General features: G+C 39.2%; 1 protein-coding gene across 33 annotated transcripts in view; it reads right to left on the minus strand.

The window, feature by feature from the left end:
• Pbrm1 (polybromo 1) overlaps nucleotides 1-23,937 on the minus strand; it is a 111,448-nt gene that overhangs the window by 74,401 nt on the left and 13,110 nt on the right. For 27 of the 33 annotated variants that reach the window (XM_017802861.2, XM_029555372.1, XM_029555371.1 and 24 more), the window contains 9 exons: nucleotides 20,595-20,738; nucleotides 16,487-16,603; nucleotides 12,555-12,623; nucleotides 9,860-9,958; nucleotides 7,002-7,087; nucleotides 6,282-6,377; nucleotides 4,821-4,912; nucleotides 1,372-1,585; nucleotides 37-178 (listed from right to left, as the gene is read on the minus strand). In XM_017802861.2, coding sequence (XP_017658350.1) covers nucleotides 37-178; nucleotides 1,372-1,585; nucleotides 4,821-4,912; nucleotides 6,282-6,377; nucleotides 7,002-7,087; nucleotides 9,860-9,958; nucleotides 12,555-12,623; nucleotides 16,487-16,603; nucleotides 20,595-20,738 — 1,059 coding nt within the window. The remainder of the gene's footprint in view (nucleotides 1-36; nucleotides 179-1,371; nucleotides 1,586-4,820; nucleotides 4,913-6,281; nucleotides 6,378-7,001; nucleotides 7,088-9,859; nucleotides 9,959-12,554; nucleotides 12,624-16,486; nucleotides 16,604-20,594; nucleotides 20,739-23,937) is intronic. The other 6 variants (XM_029555375.1, XM_029555374.1, XM_029555359.1 and 3 more) reach the window with 1 other exon arrangement.

The following is a 23,937-nucleotide window of genomic DNA, read 5'->3' on the forward strand; positions in this document are numbered from 1 at the left end:
ATCCATACAACAAACAGTGAAACTAGGAAATCATACCTGCATAACTTGCTGCAGTTTCAGAACACGCTTATAGATGGCTGAATTGGGAACATTATAGCGTTTGGCATTTTCAAACATTAAATTCAGATCACACTCCAAATGATCTAAAGTTTCATATTCTTGGTTCTTTAGCTTTGTTCTGTGAGAGACAAATAAATGACTATGACTTTCTATTCTGAAAACTACCAACCACTCTTCCTGAAAGTATAACACAAAAACCTTCCTAAGCACAACGTCTTTAGTGCTAGCAGTGAGTAGAAGACGTGCAAGTGTCTTTCCAGCTAAACAGCAAGGAACCAAAAGCACCATAGTTTACCTAACAATCTGGAAGAAAAAAAAACTACAGAAAAGGACCTGATAGAATGGTCAGTAATGACAATAAATACACTAAATAAACACCCAGTGAAAAAACCCTGAGGGGAAAAAATTAAGAGTTTTTAAAGCTAACTCAAAGAGCCAGGAGTGGTAGCACATGCCTTTAGTCCTAGCACTTGGGAAGCATAGGCAGGCGGATCTCTGTGAGTTTGAGGCCAGCCTGTCTACACAGCAATTTCCAGGCCAATTGGGGCTACTAGGAGACTCTGCCTCAAAAAAGAACAACAACAAAAAATGTATAAATAAATAAACAATCTAACTCAATGAAGAATCATGGTGAACTACTGGTTTCTGAAATAAGAGGCCATTCCAGTTCATACAGGTTATAGAAAGGAAAATTAGTGAGAAGGCCATGAAGATGCATTTAAAACAATGCACTGGGCTCCAGGGGAGATACTCAAGGACTGGAAGAGGGCTCCTTTGATGGGGCATGAGAGGCAGACCTGTCAAGAGTCCATTCACTATCACCCTTCCAATGCAGTCATCTATAAACACCAGCATAGTTCAAAGGTAAGGGCTCTTCTTATTTTACTTAAAAGCCCTAAAAATTCAGGAATCTTAGATACTCGTGTTATTACTAATCACGGACTCTCAGACAGGCTGTATGTTCTTTGTACAAGTTGAAAAGTCTCTATTGACTAAACCCTACAACGAACTGCATACAAACTTTTAAAATTTCATGAGGCAGAAGACAGGTGAATTTCTACGAGTTTGAGGCCAGCCTGAGGGCTACCCAGTGAGACCTTGTCTCAAATCAAAGAAACAAAGAAACAAAAATAAAAGAAAACCCAAAAAACAGTGTAAGCATGAAGATTTTTTTTCTTACTCAGTTATACGACAGATGGCTTAAAATTTTTACTTCTGATATCTTTATCTGTTTGAGGAAGGAATATATATGTGCAGGCTCAACTACAAGAAAACACATCTTTACACTAAGTAATGTAGAAGCAATTTTACCTGATCTGTTGAAGTGATATGGGCATTTTAATCTGCTGATAATAATCTGGGTATTTTTTCTTTGAAGGCAAATGGAGAAAAGGTTCAGCTATTAACTGCCCTTGGTTATTTCGACAGCTCCTAACTGTGTCATAAAGCTGATAAAAAGGATTTGAAACATCCATAAAGGAAGCGATGCTCTCTGCTTCCGACTCCCCTTCTTCATAACGTGCAGCTGGAAAGACAAAAAAAATGTACTTATAAGGGAAATAAACACAAACGAACCAACCCTTTAAAGCTCTTTTTCTTTTGTTTGTCTGTAATCAGAGTCCTACACTGTTGCCCAAGCTGGCCTAGAACTCACTATGTAATCCAAGTTGGCCTCAAGTACACGGAAATCTTTCTGCTTCAGCTTCATGAGTGCTATAATACAGGCAAGTAGGCTCAACCACACTCAAATGAAAATTTTTATTTTGTTATTTAGTTTTTCCAGAAAGGGTCTCCTTATGTAGACCTGGCTAGCCTTGAACTTACAGCAGCAAGTCTCTGCCTCCCGAGTGCTGGGAATACAGGCATATGCTACCATGCACACCTTTTAGCTTTTTTGGAGTTACAGATGTTAGCCACCATGTGGATGCTAGGATTCAAATCCAGGTCTTCTGCAAGAGCTCTTAAATGTTGAGCCACCTCTTCAGCCCCCTCTTTTTTATTTTTAATTAATTAAATTTTTGGTCTTTTTGATACAGGGTCTCCCTGTAGCCTCAGCTTGCCTTGAACTCACAGAGATCTGCCTGCTTCTGCCTCCCAAGTGCTGGGATCAAAGGTGTGGGCCACCATGCTCAGCCTAATTTATTTTTCAAAAGACTTACTTTTGGGCCAGGCGTGGTAGCACATGCCTTTGATCCTAGCACTTGGGAGGTGGAGGCAGGCGGATCTCTGTGAGTTCAAGGCCAGCCTGGTCTACATAGTGAGTTCCAGGCCAGCTGGGGCTACAGGGAGACCCTGAAATAAAAATTAAAAAAAAATAAAAGACTTACTTTTATTTATGTGTATACGCCATGTGTGTGGGTGTGCCTGTAGAGGCTTGAAGAGGGTTTCTGGAGCTGAAGCTAGCCTCAAACTTGCTATGTAGCTGAGGCTACTGTGGAACTTTCTGATACTCCTGTTTCTACCTCTGGAATCCTGGGATTACAGGACTGTGCCACCACACCTAGCCTTATAGGTGCTAGGGAACAAAACTGGGCTAGGTAAGTTCTCTACCGAGCTACATTCCTAACCACCATTTAGGTTTTTAAATTTTATCTTTTCATTATCAGTTGGTATCATAGCTACATTATAGTCAGAAATATGCCCCGTATAATTCTGAATCACTCAAATTTTAATTTTACACCTCAGTAGGCTGTCAATTCTGATGAATTTGAACCTGGGAAGAATACACATTCTCTAACTGTAGAAGGCACACACCAAGCCTCTTGTAGTAAGCTGCATAATAGGCACCAAAACGAATCAATGTAAAAAGAACTTTGCAGGGGCTTAGGAGATGCCTCAGTGGTTAAGAGCACTGGCTGTTCTTGCAGAGGACCCAGGTTTGGTTCCCAGCACCCACACGGTAACTAACAACCATTTGTAACTCCAATTCCAGGGGATCCAACACCCTCTTCTGACCTCTGTGGGCACTGCATGACACAGGTACACTTACATACATGCACGCAGTATACTCATGCACATTAAATAAGAAATAAAACCTTTTTTAAAAAAGAATTTTGCAGATGTTAGTAATAATCTTGAGATCAGGTGCACTCACGTGGTATGGCTATAAATGCCAGAGCCCTGTTAGTAATAATCTTGACATGATAAGATTAAACTGGATTAAGGAGGCACTTAAAAGAAATCACAAAGCCAGGCTTGGTGGCACAGAAGCCACTGGATCTCTGTGAGTGAAAGGCCAGCCTGGTCTACACGTTGAGTTCCAGGATAGATGGTGCTACAGGGAGACCCTGCTCAAAAAAAACCAAAAACCAAGTAATCACAAGACCACCACCAAAAAGAAGATAATAAAAGTCAAAGGAAGGAGAAGTAATAGATACAGAGGCTAAAGAGCTAGCTTGAAGATGGAAGGGACCATGAGCCAAGGGATACAGGTGGCCTATAGAAGTAAGAAAAAGCAAACACTGAGTTTTTCTCTAGAATATTTAGATGGAAGACTGGCCTACTACCTGCCCTGATTTTAGACTTCTGAACTCCAGAACTCTAAGAAAATAAATTTGTGTTGCTCTACGTCACTAAATTTGTGGTAATTTGTTTCAACAGCAACAGGAAACAAAATAGAACTTATAAAGAAGCCTCATCAAGGGATGTGGATGTAACTCAACATTAGCACTTTGTCCAGTATGAAAAGAGGAAAAGGAGGAAGAAGAGGAGGAGATTCAAACCTGCTCTCTGTTTATCTAGCAATAGTGAGAACTCTCTAAAGATGGGCGCACGCCTTTAATCCTAGCACTTGGGAGGCAGAGGCAGGCAGATCTCTGTGAGCTCAAGGCCAGCCTGGTCTACATAGTGAGTTCCAGGACAGCTGGGGCTACAGGGAAACCCTGTCTCAAAAAAAAAAAAAAAGATAGTATTTTCAAATTTTCCATAAATTTCCCTCTGCTTGTTTTACAAATTTGGAGTTCTTTTGTAATTTATCATCCCAGGAAACAAACCTTTTACCACTATAAGTGAACCTTGTTTAATTTGTCTTATGATCTGTGCATGAATGTCCATTTTATCAGAAGTCAATATAGCTATAGCTACTGTTTGGTAACTGTTTTACTCTTTAGTTAACATTTGCCTGGCATATCTTTACTCTTTTATGTTCAAGTTCCTTATGTTCTTAAAAAATTATTTTTTAATTTAATTTAATTAAATTTAATTAATTAATTAATTTATTTATTTTTGGTCTTTTTGAGGCAGGGTCTTCCTGTAGCTCCAGCTGCCTGGAACTCACTCTGTTGACCAGGCTGGCCTCGAACTCACAGAGTGCTGGGATTAAAGGCGTGCACTACCACGCCCGGCCTTTGTTATTTTTATGTTATGAATATGAATGTTTTGCTTGCATGTATGTAAGTGCACCAGTGTGTGCACCGCCTGCAGAGGCCAAAAGAGGATGTTGGATTCCTTCCAACTAGAGTTTCAGGTGGTTTTAAGCTGCCATGTGGGTGCTAGGAACCAAATGTGGTTTCTCTACAAGAACAGCCAATATTCTTAATCACTGAACCATTTCTCCAGCCTCAAAGTTTCTTAAGTGTTTATATTTACCCAGATGTGAGCTTTAACACAAATATAGCAATTAGCCTTTGAGAATTTACCAACCCAAGTCTGTATCAAATGCACCAAAACAGCATTTTCTTCAAAAAAAAACTGACCAATTTCAGGAAAGAACAAAGTCACTGCAATTTTCCTCAGCCAGATGATCATACTCTAATGCCTACCAGCTAAAGCAGCATCCTCTTCACTTTCTGAGCCATACTGAAGCGCCATGGTAATTGCTGATAAGCGACCCCCTTGGACTGCTCTTTTATTACTATAAGGAAAACAAGCAATTAGAAGACAGAGATTATGATTTGCTTACCTTAAATGAAATACAAACCATTAACAAAACATTAATATCAAAGAAAAATAACTTCTATTAACTGTCTCCTTAGTTTATACTTAACATTGCTCATAATTAGTTTTTAAAAATTATTTTACCTATTTTTATTTATGTGTATGTGTCTGTGTGAGTACAAGCCACATATGCCCACTGAATCCCCTGGAGTTGGAGTTACAAGTGATTGTGAGCTATCTTATGTAGGTGCTGGGAACCAAACTCCTGTCCTCTAGAAGAGCAGTGAGCACTCTTAACCACTGAGCCAGCTCTCTCGCCCCCTTATAATCAGTCTTAGCAAAGAAAAATGGGATTTTTCTTTCTTCTCATAAAAGAGAAACCCAGGTGTGTGGGATATGCCTTAAATCTCAGCACTTGGAAGGCAGAAGCAGGAGGATCTCTGTGAGATCAGGGACAGCCTGATCTATATAGTGAATTCCAGGTGAGCTTGATTCATATAATGAGTTCCAGGCTAGCTAAGGCTACAGGGAGACCCTGTCTCCCCCCCCCCCCCCCAAAAAAAAAAGTGGTTAGAGAGAAGGCCCAGCAAGAGGACCTGGGCTGGGTTTGATTCCCAGCATCCACATGGTATCTTAAACAGTCTCTAACTCCAATTCCAGGGGGTCTGATGCCCTCTTTTGACCTCCTGGGTGACCAGGAACATAGGTGATACATACACACATGTGCACAGACACACATGTATATATAAGCAGACAAAACACTCATACACATAAAAAATCTTTAAGGAAAAAAAAAGAAAAAGAAAGTGGTGGCAAAAAGCCTGGATTACACTACTACAGTTTGTTTTCACTTAAATGCAGCAAACTACTCCTCAGTTTAGGTAAAGGTAGGATTTAGTCAGTTATTCTCTCCTAAGATACTCATATTTTACAATAACAAATTCTATTACAAACACAAAATTTATTTATTTAGTATAAATAAGTACTTAATGTCACATTTTATTTGTATCTAACATTAAACATTACTTGATAATGCTTAAGTATTTCTCAGAGGCAAGGAAAGGTCTATTACCATAGAACTGCAATCTACTTTGTTACTTTTCTGACAGTCTTGCTATATAACCCAACCTGGCCTTGAACTCACAATCCTCCTGGCCTCAGTTTCTTGAGTGCTAGGATTACAGGCATGTACCACCATGCCCAGCTCTTTACCTCAATCTTTTTAAATAAAGCACTTGATAAATTCTTCTAAAAACCTAAAAATATTACTTCAAGATAGCCAAGAGGCTAGTGTATCTAGTTAGAATTAGGGGTCAGCTCTCAAGACTATACTCTCATACTCTCACCGGTAATACTTGCTAGTGGGGTTTCTTTCTTCACCAAGACTGCCTTTACTGTGCGAAGGACCTGTCAGTCTGGCTGCAGCCAAATTTGTAGCAGTCCTATCCAGAGATAAGATAAACAAAACAAAACAAAACAAAAAAACCCTCAGAGACTCAATAACTAAAAACCAGAATGCTGCATAAACAAAAAGGATTTTCTTCTAATAGAAATGATAAAATATTTCTGAACCTCTACTATACAGCAGATTCTGTGTCAGGATCTGGGGGCAAGAAGAAAAACAACTAGCAGGGGTAGTCTTGGACAGCCATGGTTCCTACAGAACCAGAGGACCCCATATTGAGACAAACATGAGGGCCAGAAGAAAGTTTTGAAAGGAGTCTCAACATCTCCATTTCCTATCAAGAGGAAATGGAATGCCAGAGCTAAAACTTGTTCAAAGATATAGTCCTAATAAAGGAAAAGCCAGAATGAGACTTGAGAGCTTCTGTTTAAACATCCTTCTTGCCAATATAAATATGCAATACTATGTATCATACACATTATATAGGATATGCATGACATCTTTTCATCTTCAGTAACAATGAAACAGCTAGATAGGTTACCTCTACTCTTTCAGAATCACACATTAACTGCAAATATAATGTTTTTTATTGTATTGATTTTATCAGTTAAAAAATTCAGCAAATATAAAGGACCAAGAATCTCAGACATTTAAAACTTACCTTATTCGAAGACTTGACTTAGTCATTTCATGATGTTCAATTTCCGCCTTTTTCATATAAAATATTTTTTTAATTGAATTGGCATCCTGTCAAGATAAAATTACTTGGCTTAAAAAAAGAAATGTGAGGCCAGGCATGGTGGCACATGCCTTTAATCCCAGCAATTGGGAGGCAAAACCAGGTGAATCTCCATGAGTTCCAGGTCAGTGTTACATAGTAAGACCCTGTCTTTTAAAAAAAGAAAGAAAAAGAAAAAAGAAAAATGGAGCTGGCAAGATGGCTCAGCAGGAAATCCTGGGACCCACAAGCTGGAAGGAGAGAACTGAGACCTCAAATCTCCATACACACACTGTCCCAGCTGTGAGCCCACATAAACCCTAAATAAATAAATGAATATAATTTTTAAAAAATTTATAATTTTTATTTTATGTGTATGAATGAGTGTTATGCCTGCACGTAGGTAAGTGCACGTGTCGTGCAATGCCCGAGAGGTCAGAAGAGGCTGTCGGATCCCCTGGGATTGGAGTTATGGACAACTGTTAGCTGCCATGTGGGTGCTGGGATTTGAACCCAGGTCTTTTGCAAGAACAGCCAGTGTTCTTAACCACTGAGCCATCTCTCCAGCCTCAATAAATGTAATTAAAATTTTTTTTATTTATTATTTTTATTTTATGTGTATGAATGTATTGCCTGTACGTACGTGAGTGCACCCGTGTTGTGCAATGCTGCGGAGGTCAGAAGAGGGCTTTGGATTCCCCTGGAATTGGAGCTAAGGATGGTTCATAGCCACCATGTGGATGCTGGGAATAGAACTTGGGTCCTCTGCAAGAGCAGTGAGTGCTCTTAACAGGTGAGCCATCTTTCCAGCCCATAAATGTAGTTTTTTAAAAAAAGAATCGGTCAAAAGGACAGCAAAAATGCCCTCACTCATGCACTGGGTAAGTTTTACACTCTTTAATTTGGAGCAGGCTTCTAGTCAATAGCCACAAAGCTGCATCCCTAACATTTCCATAAGCTTCCAAATTATCTTCAGAAGTTATCACTAATTAAGTACAAGTTTAAAAGGCTGCAGAGACCAAATAGTTTTAAAAGAGATCTAGAAAGAATCCTAATTAAATATTTAGATGAACAGAAAAAAACCAAGAATCCAGAAACAAACCTCTACATTCATGGTTAACTGATTTTCAGTAAGGAGGCCAAGACAATTCAATAGAGAAAGAATAACTTTTTAAATTACATAGTGTTGGAATAACAACCTATGTAAAAAAAATGTATTTGGAGTCCTACCTAACACATACACACACACACACACACACACACACACACACACACACAAATTTAATTCAGTTTAAATCCAAGATCTCAATGTAAAAGTTAAAACAATAAAATTCTTAGAATCAAATACAGGTATAAATCTTTGTGTTCTTAGATTAGGTGATGGTTTCTTTGATATGAAATCTAAAACACAAGTGAACAAAGAAAAAACTAAAAACTAGATTTCTTCAAAATTAAAAAACTTCTGTGCCTTAGAGCTGGAGAGATGGCTCAATGGTTAAGAACACTGGCTGTTCCTGCAGAAGACCGGGTTTGAATCCCAGCACCCACATGACAGTTAACTGTCCATAACTCCAGTCCCAGGGGATCTGACAGCCTCTTCTAACCTCCACGGGCATTGCACAACACGGGTGCACTTACCTACATACAGGCAATACACGCATACACATAAGATTAAAAAAAAAAAGTTTCTATGTCAAAAGAAATTATCACAAAAGTGAAAAGACAAGAGAACGGAAGAAAATATTTAAAAATCATCTGTCTGATAAGGGTATGATACATTAAACAACAATAAAAGAAGTTACACCGGGCGTGGTGCGGATTTTTTTGAGTTCAAGGCCAGCCTGGTCTACAAAAAGAGTTCTAGGTGACCCTGTCTCAAAAAGACCACTCCCCCCAAAAAGAATCTTGAGCTGAAAAATAGGCAAAGAATCAAAATAGACATTTCTCCAAAGACAATACACACACACACACACACACACAAATGGTCACTGTGTACAAGATGTTCAGCATCATTAATTACATTAGAGACAGGCAAATCAAACCTATAGTAACATATTACTTGACAATTACTAGCATGGTTTAATAAAAACAAAAATGGGAAGCAAGTACTGATGAGAATGTGGAGAAACTGCAGCATTTGTAGATGTGGTAGGACTGTCAAATGGTAATTTGCCGATTCCCGAGTAAGATAAATACACAGTTAACATGTAACTAAGCAATTCCATTCCTAGGTATGCACCCAAGTGAAATTAAAATGTATGTCTACATAAAAAAGTTACATATATGAATGTTTATAGCAGTATATTCATAATAGCCAGAAAATAGAAACAACTCAAATTATTTGTCTAGCATCCAATGGTTAAATAAAACATGGCACTATCTATAGCACAGAATATTAATCAACAATAAAAATGAAGAACTGACACACACTATAGCATACATGAATCTTAAAAAACATCATACTAAATGAAGGCATCCAGTCACAAAAGAATCCATACCACAATGCTGTATGATTCCATTACATGAAATGTCTAGAATGGGCAAATACATAGAGACAGAAAGCTACATGGTGGCTGTTGAGGGCTCAGGAAGTTACAGAGAAATGAAGAGTGATGGCTAACCAACTGGTATAAAAGCTACACAACTCAAAATATACTAGAAACCATTACACTGTATATTTTAAATGGGTGAAATTTACAAGCTATGTGAATTCTAACTCTTAAGTTAGTACATAAAAAATATTGACCCTGAGTTAAAATACCTATTATCATCAATGAACATAGCAACAACAAAAAACTAACCTTGAATACTTGAGAACCAGGCTCATTATATGTTTTGGCATTTTTTGCTAGGAGATCTATATCTTTGGCCATTGCATGAATACTTTTGTAGCTTCCATTCTACAGTAAACAAGATATAACAATTCCAATTAATCAGAGTTAATATAACCTTTAATAAAAGAACTCCACATATTTTTAAGTCATCAATAGAGTCCAGGACATCACTGAAAAGTACACATGTAAACAACATGTAAAGTTATTTTCTTTTATAAATTATTAATATACTACCAGTTACAAGTATGTTTTGTGAAAGATAACCAGAATCTATATTATTTTCATAAAAATAACTTACAATTTTTGAAAAATCAAATAAGCAAAAACATAGTGCTTACTATGTGCCAAACAACAGGTGCTACCTGGATTCTATACAAGAAGACTTGATAGTGTACACTGCCTCTACTTATTCAGTTACAAAATTACTTCTACTATGGGTCAGAGATAGCACATCTTAAAACTTACTCGGTCCAAAATCACAAAGGGTTATTCAATATAGTTGCCTCAAATTTACAGGGAAATTTACAAATTTACACACCAGATGAAAGGCACATATGACCGATGGTTAGTATAGATAAACAAGACAAGTTTTAAAGAGGGGAGAAACCAAATTGAGTGCAATGGAGGGTCAGGAAGAGCACAACTATAGTACAGGCTGCACAAACAGAAATGCCAAATGAGGCAAAATCAGGACAGCCAGGCAAAGAACTGCTGGCTATTTTCTATGTGAGGGACTCAACATCTGATTATCCATCTTAATTGGTGGTAGGTATAGGGAAATAAGGGTGAACATTGGCAGATAGTTGCTTTGCCAACAGCCTAGCAGCAAGACACAGGGAAATAATCATGAGTCAGCTAATTCACACTTAGATCTTAAATGACTAAAGCAAGTCAAGGATGACAGGAATTCATTTCTGTCATCTGTGCAGAAGTCTAGCAACAAGTCAGCTGGCCTGCAAGTAATCAGGGTCCCTGGTAATACATGACAGTGGTAGCAGCAATGTATACACAAAGAGGTTGTACATAATCTCATCTGTTCCATGACAACTCTGAATTCTGTCAATTTTCTAGAGGGTATTTTTCTAGTCTTCCATTCCAAAAATGCTATAAGCTATTCGATATTGCTCCCATAAATTTCTTTTCTGTTTAAGCTAAATTGATTATTTTTTCAATTATTACAAGGAATAATAACATCTATAAGGAAACAAGAGACTTAAGTCTCTGGGCAGTGGGAAGGCAGGAAGCAAGCAAAGACCAGAGAGTACATCAGAGAGGAAGTAAAGATTATTCCAGTAATTTGGACAGAAGAAAACAATTTTGTTAAGATGGTGGCAAAAGAAGATGATGCTGGAACTTTTGGAAGAAAAGATGAGAGTTTAGAGAGAAAAGACTGGACAAGTGCTTAAAATCTGACTTGATTTTCAGTACTATGAAAATATTATCCCCTGGATAGATGGTTTCTAACATTTATCCAGGGACTGTGGAGACTTAAACATACACTGTAGCAGTTACTGAATTGTCTTACAAGCAGATAATACATTAGGGGACCTATATTTTAACATTCTTCAAAAATGTCCTTGTAGAACCAGTAATTATATTGTTACGCCAATACCCTCTTAGAATTTAAGGCTAAGGAAGCTTCTCTCTCATGACAAACTACTTTGCTTCATCTCACTGTTCAATGAGACCATATAACAAGTGGTTCTTTTTGTTTTCTAGGAGCAGCAAACTCCCACTCAGAAAGGATAAGCAACATAGTGAATGAGGCTATGTGAGATGATTTACATACATCACTACCATGTCCATGACCCTGTAAGGTGGTAACACTACACTCAACACACGGCAGAGGAAGCAGGCAGGTCACCCAATCAAAATGACACAGCTAATAAGATGCAGAGCTAGGAAAAGAACACAAGTTCTGCTCTAAAAACTAGATTCCTAGGAGCTGGAGATTCTGGTAGTTTTGTTTACCAACTTTCCTTAATCTTTGATCATCAAACAGTTCATCCTCATCATTCTTTTAGTTAATTATTGCTTGAGTATGTAGTCTATGGTGAGAGAGTAAATACTGAAGTTAAGAACAGACTCTGGAGCCATAATGTCTGGATTCAAATATTCTCCTTCAGAAATTGGCAAATTATTTAACATAGTCATGTTTGTTTTCTTATCTGTAAAAGGGTAATAACAATAGTATCCATATGAGTTGTAAAAATAACTTAGGTAATACAAGGCACTTAGGGCAGTGCGAGGTATATAGCAAATCTCTTATAAGTTGTAGCTCTTACCACTAAGGAAATTGTGTGGGGAGGGAAGGACACAGCTGAAAACAAGCATCTCCTTTCACTGATCTTATATTCTAACATCTACCGCAGATGGATAAAGCCACTATAGATAAATAACAAAGCTTTTACTGTCAATGTATGCTTCACAATCAGAAATGTCTATAACCGGTCGGTCATTCATTCATTCATTCATTCATTCACAAGGATTAAACCCACAGCCTCCAACGTAAGCTATACTGTAGTGCAAAGACATAATCATAAGCTACATTAACAATAAACCCTTGAAGAAATTTCTGCTTCATGACTTTCTAAAAGCCCCTAAGAAGGCACACAGGCCAATTTGCCCCAAATCACACAATTATAGATGGTCACCTTCATACCTGTATCCTCTGAGCAATGGTCTTGAGATCTATAGGCTCCTTAATTATTGCATAATAATCTGGATATTGCTGGAAGACAAAAGCATCATATGCTCAATGAGTAAAAGTATTCAGTTAATGAGAAGTTAAGAGGCACACCGACAATTTGCTCAAGTGGTAAACTGGGCACCTTCATGAAATTCATGACTATAGACACAGTTATACTGTATATTATTTGAAGCCACAAATGTATTTTTTCTTTTTTGAAAACCACACAATTGAGTTTAAAAAAATTGCAAAAATCCCCACCCCTAATAATATTTTAAGTTTATGATTTTGTGTTTGGCACATTCCCAGAATCCCTGCGTGTGTGTGGCCCACAGACCACAGGTGAGACACTCATGTGTAATTTATCTAATACAAGACCCCAAGAAGCTGACACACTGGGGAAAGCCTTTGAAGCTTTCATGATGGCTTTCACATTCTTTACCCTCAGGCTCTCCTACAAGTTTTGTTCCTCAGAGTCAATAACTGAAGTTGAGCAAAAACTAAAAGTTGTCTTTGTTCTTGTATATGTGGTCATGTGTGTGCGTGCATGTAGAGAAAAAAAAGTTGGTATCAGGTGTCTTTCTCTAGCTCCACTTCATGAGCCAGGGTCTCTCACTTAAACCTTGAGCCTGCCAATTCTGCTAGAAGGCTAGCCAGAGAGCACCGGGGATTCTCCTGTTTCTGCTACCACAGTGCTAGGGCACACAACAACGTGCAGCTTTTTCACATGAATGCTGGGATCCCAACTCAGGTCCTCATACTTATGTGGCAAACACTTTACTGAATAAGTCATTGCGCCAGTACCAAAAATTCAGTGTTTCGTTTTGTTTTTAAGACTCCAGAGGTTTGAGGAAGTCAGACTGCTTTTTCTCCCTAGAACAGCCACCATTCTACTTTCTGCATTTATGATTTTGACTATTCTAGGTTTCTCATACAAGATGAACCATATATAGGATTTCTCCTTCTGGGACTAGCTATTCATTTAGCATATGTTCAGGAACTGCTCATGTTACCCATGTATCAGAATTTATAGCCCCTCCCTTTTTAACTTAAAAGATAAGATCTCTCACCAGGCATGGTGGTGCATGCCTTTAATCCCAGCACTCGGGAGGCAGAGGCAGGCAGATCTCTGTGAGTTCAGGTCAGCTTGGTCTACATAATGAGATCCAGGCCAGCTGGGGCTAGAGAGAAAACCTGTCTCAAAAAGACAAAATGAAAAAAAAAACATCTAAAATATACTTTTTTATAAAACAGAAGAAACTTGGGGCTGGAGAGATGGCTCAGTGGTTAAGAGCACTGACTGCTCTTGCAGAGGACCCGGGTTCAGCACCCACATGGCAGCTACGAATCATCCTTAACTCCAGTTCCAGGGGAATCTGAAGCCCTCTTCTGACCTCCGCGGCATTGCACGACACAGGTGCACTCACATACATGCAGGCAATACACTCATATACATAAAATAAAAATATATTTTTTAAAAAAAACAAACAGAAGAAACACTGTTTAGTATAGGGTGAGAGGAAGACAAGTTCTTTCTCCTCCTAGGTTTCCTTGTATCCTGGTGATAAAGAGAAGGATAAATTATGTACTCTTCCACCCAAAAAAGGAAGAGGTTTTCTAGACAAGTGATATCTTTTTAAGGTATCAGGACCCCTTATGATGACTATAGGCATGACTTGCATTCTAGCTTCTCAAACTGCAAAAATTTCCAGGCCCCAACATTCTTCTAATTCTCAAGTAAACTTTGAGAAGTACACCAGCACAGCACTTAACTTCACTGTGATGATTTACTTAAATATCTGTACTTCTCCATCCTCCTGAATTTCTAGAAATCAGGGACTGAGACCCTGCCTTGCAGATACAACTCAGCATGTCACAGGTGTGTAAGAAGTCTTTGTTGCCAGTCACGGTGGTGCACACCTTTAGCTCCAGCACTTCTGAGGCAGAGGCAGCAGATCTTTGTGAGTTTGAGGCCAGCGTGCTCTACATAATGAGTTCAGGACAGCCAGGGTTTCATCGAGAGACCATGTCTCAAAAAACCAAAAAAAAAATTTTGTTTCCTGAGGAGTGGCAAACAGCCTTTCCCATCAGTCAGTGACAAAACTAGCTATTTAGAGGTATGTCTTGGGGCCAGAGAGGTACTCAGTGGTTAAGAGTGCATACCACTCTTGCAGAGAACACAAGTTCAGCTCACAACCACCTGTTAACTCAAGGTCTAAGGGACCCGACACTCTTCCAGCCTCCTCTGGGACCTGCACACACATGCACATATTCATACACATATTTATCATTACAATTTTTTTTTAATAGTAAAAGATCTAATGAGCATATTCATTGTGAGACTTAAAGTTTTAAAATAAGAAGACAACAGTACAATGATTCTTCAGAAAATTAAATATAGAATTACCAGATACAGAAATTCCACTTTTGGCATATACCCAAAGAAGGGAAAGGAGGGTCTTGAAGAGATCTGTGTTTAATCCCTGCTCATAACAGCATAATTCACAACAGCTGTAACATGGAAGCAGCTCAAATGTCCATGTTATGCATGTATAAGAATTTCCTTCACACTACAGAGAATGGGTGACTAAAATGGGATATACAATGGAATGCTATTCATTTTTTTTTTTTTTTTTTTACTTTTTGAGATAGGGTCTCCCTGTAGCCCCAGCTGGCCTGGAACTCACAGAGATCAACCAGCCTCTGCCTCCCAAGTGCTGGGATTAAAGGCATGTGCCACCACACCTGGCACTATTGATATGTCAAAACGAAGTCCTAACACGTGACAACATAGATAAATCCTTAAGACATCATGGTAAGTGAAATAAACCATAACAAAGTCACAGGACAAATACTACATGGTCCTCCGTTCCTTTCTTTGGTAGTGCTGGTGACTGAATGCAGGGCCTTGGGCATGCGAGGCAAGACTCTGCCACTAATCTACATCCCCAACCTGGTTTCCTTTTATATGAGGTACTTAAGTAGTCAAAAGTCATAGAAGAGTAGAATGGTATGCTGGGAGAGTGAAACAAGTGGACTCAATACTTGATGGTATAGTTTCAGTTTTAGAGATGACAAAATTCTAGGAATAGCCATGATAGTTGCACAACAACGTGAATGTATTTAAATGTCATAGAACTGTATTATTTAAAATGGCTAAAATGAAAACCAGGAAGGCCTGTAATCCCAATATTTAAGAGGCAGAGGCAGGAAGATTGGGTTTGGGCCAATGTGGGCTATGTAGGAAGACCCTGTCTCAAAACATCAAAAATAAGTAAAATTAAACATAAAGCTAAAATGGTAAATTTTATGCTATGTATAGTTTACTGTAGTAGCAAAAAAGAATTGCTAAATCAAAGAAACAAAATGGCCTATGAGTTTAGGACCATCCTAAGCAACACAGCCAGACCCCAACAAACGTGCACGCGCGCGCGCGCACACACACACACACACACACACACACACCTTTTAAAAAAAGTCAACCTTTGGTCTGGAGAGATGGCTCGGCAGTTAAGAGCACTGAAGGCTCTTGCAGAGGACCTGGGTTCGATTCCCAGCACCCACATGGAGGCTACGAACTGTCCTTAACTCCAGTTCCAGGGTAATCCGAAGCCCTCTTCTGACCTCCGCAGCACTGCATGACACAGGTACACTCATATACATGCAGGCAATACACTGATACACATAAAATAAAAATAATAAAATATTTAAAAAAAAAGTCAACCTTCTAATCAAGTAAAATGATAGACTATGTCTTTTGTGCTTTCTGTTGAGGCCATCAGGAATATTGCTTGGCTGCCCCCAACACTTTCCTTTTAACCTTATTGTATTTATTAATAACTAATAAAATTCTTAAATTACTTAAAAAATTAAATATTTTATCTGTCTCCAGTCACATCACTTACCACTTTGGAAGGCAGTTTCTGAAAAAGTTCACTGACAAGCCGGCCTGATGGATTTGTGGCTACAACTATGGCTTCAAGAAGCTGTTCCAGGATCTCCTTCAGGTAACTGGGGGAAGACTAGTAGGCAAGAGAGAGGGGACAAAAAGTACTTTGTGACAGAACTCAATCAATAAATTGCCAAATATTAAATAGCTTCTTATATTGTAAAGCTAATTCAAAAGAGCAACTTCTAAGCATATTTGAGTTCAAGGTTCAAGAATACTTTGAAATGTTCTGATGCTAGACACAGGGTTGTACCCTAGAATAGTCTACATGATATTAATGAGGCTACTTGTAATATTTCTGTAATTAAATCCCTTGGATTACATCATTGAATGAAGCCTATTACACAATAAGCATTGTAAAAGAAAAGTTCAAGCACCATGCATATAAATGTATAAATTCATATCCTTTTAGGACCTGAGCAACTGATAAAGAGATAAAACATCCCGTAACAATACTTAGCACATTTACTGTTCATAGCTCTTCAAGTTAAGTCAAAACTCAATGGAGGAGCTAGAGAGATGGTTCAGCATTTAAGAGCACTGGTTGCTCTTCCAGAGGAAGCAAGTTCAGATCTCTGCACCTACATAGCAGCTAATAACCATCCATCCATAACTCCAGTTCCAGAGGGATCTGACTTCCTCTTCTGGCCCCTGCAGGCATTGCACACATGTGGTACAGTTACATACATTCAGGCAAAACACTTATAACATTAAAAAATAACAAAAAAATTTAATTTTTTTGTTTGTTTTTTTGGGTTCTTTTGAGACAGGGTCTCCCTATAGCCCCAGCTGTCCTGCAGCTCACTATGTAGCCCAGGCTGGCCTTGAACTCACAGAGATCCCCCTGCCTCTGCCTCTGGAGTGCTGGGATTAAAGGCGTGCGCCACCACGCCTGGCTTCCATTTAATTTTTTAAAAAATATTTAAATTTTTGCTGGGCGTGGTGGCGCACACCTGTAGTCCCAGCACTCGGGAGGCAGAGGCAGGGGGATCTCTGTGAGTTCAAGGCCAGCCTGGTCTACATAGTGAGTTCCAGGACAGCTGGGGCTACAGGGAGACCCTTGTCTCAAAAAGACTGAAGAAAAAAAAAAATTAAATGGAGATTAACACAGATGCACACTGTTTCTGCCCTTCAGACTGGCCAGCTTACACTTAGTTACAACACCTAGTTTAGTCACTGTTTCAATACAGGAAAGTATATGACCCAAAAAGTACTTGGCCAGAAAAGGTCAAAAAAAGTTTCTATAGTATACAATGAAAGTATCTCAGTCAATATTTATATTAAACAGTACTTCAAATTCAAACCACATTTTTGCACAAAAGAATTAAAGATTAGGGGCTGGAGAGATGGCTCAGCAGTTAAGAACACTGACTGTTCTTACAGAAGACCCAGGTTCGAATCCTAGCACCCACATGGCAGCTAACAACTGTCTGTAATTCCAGTTCCAGGAGATCTGACAGTCTCTTCTGTCCTCTGAGGGCATTGCACGACACTTACCTACATGCAGGCAATACACGCAAACACATAAAATAAAAAAAATAATAAAATAAAAATTTTTTTTGGGGGGAGGGGTCTTTTTGAGACAGGGTCTCCCTGTAGCCCCAGCTGTCCTGGAACTCACTATGGAGAACAGGCTGACCTTGAACTCACAGAGATTCGTCTGCCTCTGCCTCCCAAGTGCTGGGACTACAGGCGTGCGTCACCACGCCCGGCATAAATAAAATATTTTAGAGAAATAAAGATGAATAGATGAATGGTTGTCTATGGTTTGAGTTAGGGAAACACTGGTATTTTCTTTTTTTTTTTTTTTGAGACAGGGTCACACTATGCAGCCCTATCTGGCCTAAAACTCACTATGTAGAGCAGGCTGGTCCTGAACAAAAAGATATACCTGCTGCTGCCTCTTGTGTGCTGAGTGAAACTAAAGGCATGCACCACCACATCCAACTAACCTCAATTTTAATGTCCATGACTCCTTTTCTCACAACCTGACTCACACTACTCTAGAAACATTTTTCAGGTTGCATAGGGATCAGGGTATATGAATACATTTATAAAATCTATTGCAGCAATTGAGACAACTCCAAGGGTATCATTTTTCATTTAAAAATTAAAAGCTTGAAGGCTAGGGAAATAGCTCAGTTGGTAGTATGCCTACCTAACATATATGATGCCCGGAGTTTGATCCCTAGATCTGCACAAACTGGGCTTAATGGTACGTGCTTGTGATTCCAGCCCTTGGGAGGTAGAGGCAGGAAAATGACAAGTTCAAGATCATTCTAGGCTACTACACAGTGAGTTCAAGGTCACCATGGATTACATGAGACCCTGTGCCAAAAAAGAAACAACATTTTAAATTTTTTATCTTAAAAACTAGGAGTTTTAAAATGCTTTCCCATTTCATGAAACCCTTACAGCTAGAAAAGCTCAAAAGGTATAAATACAAATGTGCAAGATCTCTCTAATTCTCATCAATTATGTAAATAAGAATAAAGGCATAAAGACAGGTAAGTAAGTCCTTGCTGGGAAGAAGGGTTTCAGTAGGTGAGGGGGAGAGAGTATAATGGGGAGTTGAAAGAGACCAAAATTCATTATTTACATGTATGAAACTGTCAATAAATAAAAAATAATTAAAAACAGGCAATTCGTACATGTAGGCATTTTTATTTTCTGACTAGAGCTATAGTAAGGTTGGTGCCTCAGCAGGCAACATCCTGCTAAATTACTTCTCCTGTATTCTTATCAAACAGTAAAATTCCAGAGAACCAAGACTGTCCATTGCCTCCTACCTAATTCCTTCAAAGAAATCAACAAAGTACCTGGCAACTATACTTTGAGACTAAGAAACAGTTTTGAGAAACTTAACCAGAGCTGCTTCTCTGTGTTTTGGAGTCCCAACTAAATGCCTATCTAAGTAACTTATGGAAAGAGGCGGAACTTCACTGTGTTTTTAATAATCTAGATGCAAAACACGGTTATGATTCCTCCTACTGTTTTTTCTCTGTCCAAACATGTTTTCACTATGCAAATGTGTATCAGTGCCTACAGGTCAGGCATGGATGCCAGGAGTATGTCAATATGGAGATGACCTTAAGGAGCTATTACTACTGCACTTGCAGGAAGACAGAAAGTAAGCATGTCAACCAAGAGCTTGACAGTGACAACAATGAAGGCAACAGAAGAGAAAGATGTGATGAGGCACTTAAGGGTGAAGAGGAGGGAGTAAAGCAAGTCAATAAGGGAGTCAAGAAAGTCCTTTCTTAGTTCAAACTATTTTCACAGATGTTGGAATAGTCAGAGTCACAGGAAGAGCTGATGGAGACACATTTTAAACAGAGGTAAGAACAACTGCAAAACTCCAGAAGCAGGTACACATCTGGCATGTGAGAGGAGCAGTAGAGTATTTCTGATACCTGCTTATAGAGTGCATCCCTCCTGGAAGCTCTATTAAGCCTAATTCCTTCAAAGAATTGGATAAAGTACCTGGCAGCTCTACTTTTTCTTCAATCTTTACTTTTCTTCTATCTTTTTCTGTCAGGTACTAGCCAAAAACCTTCTCCAAAGTCCCATTCCCCTTCTGCCATGCAGCTGCTTATCAACCTCAACTGCAAGACACAGCTTTCTTTCTTCTCCATCTAGCTCCTCCTGACACTGCCAAAGTTTTTAGCTTGCCTTTCTTGCTGTTTTCTCAAAGACCAATAAAACTATCCTCAAGCTTAAAAAAATTCCTAATTTAACTGACTACAAATTTTAATCACAACGCTGCTTACCTCACACATCATTTCAATCTAGCAATATTGTACCAGCCCTTGATAATATAAAGATTTTTAAATCCATCAGAAAACATGCACTAAAATAAAAGCAACTTTCATGAAAACAACCATGCCTGGTACACATTGTCAGGATATCCAAGATTACTTGAAATTAGAGTGAGGTTCTTGAGCTAAAGGTTCACTTACTCTCCTAGTTAGCAGTACAAGAGCTTCCCACAATAGCCTAGGGATCCAAGCAGGACTCCATCCACCCTCCCACAGCTTCTGTGCTGCTTCATTCTGGATACTTACTCCTTCAGTCACCGTGCCTTGATTGTCTTGCCCATCTTCATCATCATCTTCATCATCTGCTTCTCCTTTCTGAACAAACTCATTTCTTGTTCGAAGGTACAAATCCCACAGTTTGCAAGCAGCTTTATATTCAGGGGACTCTGGCTATATATCAGCAAAAAGAAAAGGGAAAAAAATTTTACTTTGTTTTAATCAATTGCTAATTTTAAAGTATCTTGTTCAGCAGAGACTGGTATTATTATTTTTTGTTTGTTTTTGGAGATAGGGTCTCCCTATAGCCCTAGTTGACCTGGAACTTGCTATGCAGACCAGGCTGTTTGGACCTCACAGAAATCCCCCTGCCTCTCTGCCGCCAAAGAGCTGGAATTAAAGGCCCGCACCACCACACCAGGCAGAGATTGGTATTTTAATGGACAATTTTGAAAATTCTATTATTCCAAATTTCTAAGTCCTTACAGAAGATACAATGGGCTTAGTTTCTATTCTAAAAAACTGTTTTAAAATCATTCTGGCAGGGTGTGGTGGTACACACCTTTAATCCTGGTACTGGGGAGGCAGAGGCAGGCAGATCTCTGTGAGGTCAAGGCCAGCCTGGTCTACATAGTGAGTACCAGGACAGCTGGGGCTACAGGGAGACCCTGTCTCAAAAAGACCAAAAAACAAAAACAAACAAAAAAAAAAACTGAAATTATTTACAGAAAACTTATAGCAGAAGACAAACGATTTGCTAACTTAAAACTATTAACATACTAAGAAAGTCAGCTTAAAGCTGTTATAAAAGATAGAAATTAGCCAGGCATAGCCGGGTGTGGTGGCACACGCCTTTAATCCCAGTACTCGGAGGCAGAGGCAGGCAGGTCTCTGTGAGTTCAAGGCCAGCCTGGTCTACATAGTGAGTTCCAGGCCAGCTGGGGCTACTGGGAGACCATGTCTCAAAAAAGACCAAAAAAAAAAGAGAAATTAACTGATATGAAATTCTACTTTACAATTAATAAGACATTTGGTGTATATGGTTGGCTGAGACGCCAATGGGGTGAAACTACCATCTGTGGGATTATGACTTAACACCTCTAAATCAGAATTCCATCCAGGTAGTGTGGAAGAAGCCTTGGTTGCCTCTGATAGTCTATCTGTCCCCCCCTAGCAGCCTGTAGCATCAAGTGTTAGGACCAGGGTCCAAGGTGGAGAGTCCTTTGTCTGGGAAATGGGGTGAGGCCAGAAAGGGGGCCACCCTCTCATCTGTCAAGTAACGCAAGTTCATGTGGAACCTGGCGCTAAACCATTCATAGACGATCTGCTTCTGGGTCAGGGTTTTGTAAGTAGCAGAACAGCTCCCTCGCTGCAATCTATTGAAAGTCAGCCCTTGACACAAGGGTTTGTAAAAGAAAGAAAAAAAGAAAAGAATAATTAAAAAATAAACGAAATAAGAGCAAACTTCATGAAGAAAACTGAAAAAAAATTAAACTATTTAAACATCAGTGGGGAGCTAGAGAGATGGTTAAAAACACTGTTCTTGCAGAAGACCTGGGTTCGAATCCCAGCACCCACATGGCAGCTAATAACTGTAACTCCAGTTCCAGCGGCTCTGACAGTCTCTTCTGTCCTCCGTGGACATTGCACAACATGGGTGCACTTCTGTCCTCCGTGGACACTGCACAACATGGGTGCACTTAACCTACATGCACACATACACATAAAATATTTTTTTTAAAAAAAGCAATGAAGGGGCCAGGCGTGGTGGTACATGTCTTTAATCCCAGTACTCAGGAGGCAGAGGCAGGTAGATCTTTGTGAGTTCAAGGCCAGCCTGTTCTACACAGTGAGTTCCAGGCAATGAAGGGGGCTAGAGAGATGGCTCAGCAGTTAAGAGAACTGGCTTCTCTTGCAGAGGACCTGGGTACAGTTCCCAGCACCCACATGTTGGCTAACAATTGTCTGTAACTCCAGTTCAGGAGATTTGACATTCATTTCTGACCTTTGTGGACACTGCATGCACATGGTACACTCACATACATGTAGGCAAAACACTCATACACATAATTTTTTAAAAAGGTTTTAAAGCATTTATTGCTTTTTATTTTATTTATTGCCTTTACTGTCTTTATGACATAAAAGGAAAAGTTTCAAAAAAAAATGAAGACCCAAGAGAAATCTAATGAAACATCAATCAGAATTCTACAAGAAGGGGCTGGTAGGGCTAGAGAGAGGGTTCAGTGTTAAGAGGACTGGCTGCTCTTTCAGAGGACCTAGGTTTGGTTCTCAGTACCCACATGGTGGCTAACAACCATCCTTAACTCCAGTTCCAAGGGATCTGATGCCCTTTTCTGACCTTCACAGGCACTGCACAACACAGGTATACATACAAATATGCAAGGCAATACACTCATCCACATAAAAAAATTGAATTAATAAATAAACAGAAGAGACTAGAGAGATGGTTCAGTGGTTATAAGCACTGGCTGCTCTTGCGGAGGACCTGGGTTCAGTTCCCAGTACCCACATGGCAGCTAACCACCACTTGTAACTCCAGTTCCAGGGGATCCAACACCCTCTTCTGACCTCCGTGGACACTGCAAGACACAGGTGCACTTACATACATGCAGGAAATACATTCATACACACACAAAAATAACAAAAATATTTAAAAGAATTCTATAGGAAAAGAGAATGGGGCATGGCCAATTCATAAAAACATGAAGGTTGAAAACTTCCCACAGCTGAGAAAAAACAGCAACCTAGGATTTAGGATGCATAACTCACAAATAAGTAAAAAGATATGAAAAATCTAGATATAACAGCAATTAAAACTGTAGAACACACCTTGAAAAGACAGTTGAATTCCTAGCCAATTTTTTTTTTTCATGTGTTTAGGCTAAGGGATTGAACTCAAGGCTTGTACATGTCAGCAAGTACCCTACATCTGAACTAATGTTCCAGCTCCCAGATAATTGCTTTTTTTTTTTTTTTTTTCTTTTTGAGACAGGGTCTCCTTGTAGCCCCAGCTGGTATGGAACTCACTACATAGACCAGGCTGGCCTTGAATTCACAGAGATCCAACTGCCTCTGCCTCCTGAGTGCTGGGATTAAAGGCGCTACCACGCCCGGCCCAGATAATAGCAATAAAGCAATGCAGAAAAAATAGAGTAGAAAGTCAGATGTGGTGATATGCACCTGTAAATATCAATACTTGGGAAGCTGATGCAGGAGGATTGTTGTGAGTATAAGTCCAGCTTGGGCCTCATAGTGAATACCAGGATAGCCAGGCTGCAGAGACTCTGTCTCAAACAAGAAAGTAGTAAAATTCAGAATTAAAAAATTATATAAAATAATATGAAATTACATA

This window comes from Nannospalax galili, unplaced genomic scaffold (genome assembly GCF_000622305.1).
Source record: "Nannospalax galili isolate Female #2095 unplaced genomic scaffold, S.galili_v1.0 scaffold485, whole genome shotgun sequence".
In the NCBI taxonomy this organism is placed as follows: Eukaryota; Metazoa; Chordata; class Mammalia; order Rodentia; family Spalacidae; genus Nannospalax; species Nannospalax galili.